Source organism: Rutidosis leptorrhynchoides, chromosome 7, assembly GCF_046630445.1.
Source record: "Rutidosis leptorrhynchoides isolate AG116_Rl617_1_P2 chromosome 7, CSIRO_AGI_Rlap_v1, whole genome shotgun sequence".
In the NCBI taxonomy this organism is placed as follows: domain Eukaryota; kingdom Viridiplantae; phylum Streptophyta; class Magnoliopsida; order Asterales; family Asteraceae; genus Rutidosis; species Rutidosis leptorrhynchoides.
Genome location: NC_092339.1, coordinates 86,947,527 through 86,949,497, shown reverse-complemented (window position 1 = coordinate 86,949,497; position 1,971 = coordinate 86,947,527). Strand labels below are relative to the sequence as shown.

The following is a 1,971-nucleotide window of genomic DNA, read 5'->3' as shown; positions in this document are numbered from 1 at the left end:
ATCATTCGATCACCGTAAATACACCATGCATGCACACGTACTTAATCTCATGCACACACATATACTCTCATGCATTCGTATTTACATATACTTCATAATTACACGTCACAATTCCAATAATAAATCGTTAAACCCATCGTACACCCTTATATATATATATATATATATATATATATATATATATATATATATATATATATATATATATATATATATATATATATATATATATATATATATATATATATATATATATCCGTTATACGTTGTACATGCTCTACATATATACATCGTACGAATAAACGGGTCTTACAATAAATGAATAATACATTTACAAAAGTTGTCTAAACAAATTATTGAGGTTTGCTAACTCATTTTTAAATATTCTTCAAACATATCGGCGGTGGTTCCATACGCCAACTGGCGCAGAGCCGAAGTCATTTTTTGCAATATTGTAAAAGTCGGCCTACCGATAGCATCAAAACGTTCTCTAAAATAGGTAAAATAATCGAGAATTTCATGACTATCGAAATCAGAAATACCTCGAGAAATTCGCAGATATAACTGAATACACATACGAAAACGCCTTTTAAATTTATGTTGCGGAAACACGGGCGTCTCACTAAAATAATCCTTCCATAAATTTTCTGCGGCTTTCTCTCGATCTCTGGGAATATAAATTCGGGATGTTGGAACACGCTCGGATGATTCGACTTCGGCATCTTCACCTTCTAATTCTTGAATTAGTGCAACAATACGCTCGTCTTCTGAATCGGATTCCAAATTAAGTAAATACGATGCCATTTAATTATATAAAAAGTTGAATGAAAGTGTTAAAATGAGAGAAAATAGAGAGTTTGATGTGTTAAAAATGATGGGGTTTGATGGGTTTATATAGAAAAAATATAAGTAATTTAAAAAAAAACCAAAAAAATGAAAATTATCCGTTGTCTAACGGCTACAAAATTCGACCAATCACAAACCGCCACCATTCCTGACGCCTTTTTCCCCGTGAAATATTCGACTGATGCCCCGAGGGCGTGAGAGCTGACGCCGCGTTAGGGGCGTCAGCGAGCCTGACAGGACTCTTCTGACGCCGCGTTAAAAATGATCTAACATAGAACTAGATTCAAGATTTAAGATAGTACATAAAATGAATATAAATGATAACTCTTAGCGTGACGATGGTAGTCTCCTTTTGGAGAATATAATCATGGTTCGAGTGTATGTGACGATGAACTCGAAGCTAATAAGCGGTTAGATACCCAATTATAACAACACATAAGAATCCGGAGGGGGCATTAAACTTTTTTAGCTATCTATCTATCTATTTATCTATTTCATCGTATAAATCAAGAGACTACTGCGGCAGTAGTCTCTTGATTTATACGATGAAATAGATAAATAGATAGATAGATAGCTAAAAAAGTTTAATGCCCACGTGCTTGATACTCTAATTATTTTGCTGACATGTTAATTAAGGATTAAATCATGATTAATACTAATTAAACATACAAAATGACACGTCCCCCTCTTTAATTACGGCTTGGAAACCAAACCCGATTGAATCAGTTTTAAAGTCTTCCATAAAATTTTAAGAAATTTTCTAATGACAACCCTAAGGGTTGTCATTAAGATATTTAGACATGCTAATTTTGTTTGTATAATCAATATAACCACCCATTTTCTGGAAATAACCACCACCAAGTCAACAAATATACAAGAACTTTATGCATCAATTTTCTCTTAAAGACAACCCTTAGGGTTGTCATTAGAAAATTTCAAATTTTAATTAGGGTTTCGAAAATCACGTCTATGACACACCACAAAATCATGATTAAATCAATCTATACTCTGTAACATCTATGAATATCTACAGTTTTATGCGTGCTGCTCTGGATCCGATTACATTGAAGTATACATTCTTCATGAAACAATGATTTATCCTTGTGTTTAAATGACAAGAATCTG

The 1,971-nt window shown here is 32.8% G+C and overlaps 1 protein-coding gene across 1 annotated transcript; it reads right to left on the bottom strand.

Moving 5' to 3' along the window:
* Nucleotides 1-366: 366 nt before the first annotated feature.
* Nucleotides 367-804, bottom strand: LOC139859408 (uncharacterized). The gene has a single exon (XM_071848199.1). It carries the CDS (start codon nucleotides 802-804, stop codon nucleotides 367-369), a length of 438 nt encoding a protein of 145 aa, XP_071704300.1.
* Nucleotides 805-1,971: the final 1,167 nt, after the last annotated feature.